This window comes from Galeopterus variegatus, unplaced genomic scaffold (genome assembly GCF_000696425.1).
Source record: "Galeopterus variegatus unplaced genomic scaffold, G_variegatus-3.0.2 Scaffold11485, whole genome shotgun sequence".
In the NCBI taxonomy this organism is placed as follows: domain Eukaryota; kingdom Metazoa; phylum Chordata; class Mammalia; order Dermoptera; family Cynocephalidae; genus Galeopterus; species Galeopterus variegatus.
In genome coordinates this window covers 8,479-9,153 of record NW_007737596.1, presented here as the reverse complement: position 1 = coordinate 9,153, position 675 = coordinate 8,479, and the positions used below count along the sequence as shown (strand labels likewise).

At 38.7% G+C, this 675-nt stretch overlaps 1 protein-coding gene across 1 annotated transcript in view; it reads right to left on the bottom strand.

The window, feature by feature from the left end:
- Positions 1 to 546: 546 nt before the first annotated feature.
- LOC103610649 (alcohol dehydrogenase 1C-like) overlaps positions 547 to 675 on the bottom strand; it is a 1,578-nt gene continuing 1,449 nt past the window's right edge. Inside the window, exon 3 of the mRNA XM_008594769.1 lies at positions 547 to 675. Coding sequence (XP_008592991.1) covers positions 547 to 675 — 129 coding nt within the window.

Here is a 675-nt window from a genome sequence, read left to right as displayed (position 1 = left end):
TTTAAATATTCATTTACTTTCCTCCCAGGATTCCACAGAGTGGTTGACCTTCACTTTGGAGGTGCATCAAGTATTTATCTGGAATCTACTTTGGATCCTAATTCTGGGAGTGGGGACCCATGGACTAGATGCTCCTCAAAGGCAAACGGTACATTTCATTTACTTTTGCTGCCTCAGAACTTAGCAGAACGTTCTGCACCCGATGCATGTAGAGGTGCTCTCTAATTGTAGAATGAATTCCCAGCCCCCACATTTAACAGTCCCAGAGAGAACAAATATAGAAGAATAGTTACTGAAAATGAAATCTTTACTTTTTCTTAACTACGTATGAATGGTGATTTTCTAGGACAGACTCTCAATTCTTTGGGGACCATTTTTCATATCTTCCTTTAAAAAAATTTTTATTGAATCAAAATTGATTTTATGTATTTTGGGGGTCCAACATTGAGATATGTTGATCAAATCAATATTACTAGCATATATATTGTTCTTTATGCCCTTTGTCCAGTGGGGGCCGTTTTTCTATTCATAATCCATATCACACAGCTATGAAGTATCATCCCTGAGTCTTGTTAGCAATTGCTTCCCGTTATGTTTCTGGACAGTCTGAGTGGAACTGATTCTATGGCCCATTGTCATTCCTACCTTGGCAACTTTGACGGCAGACCCATAACC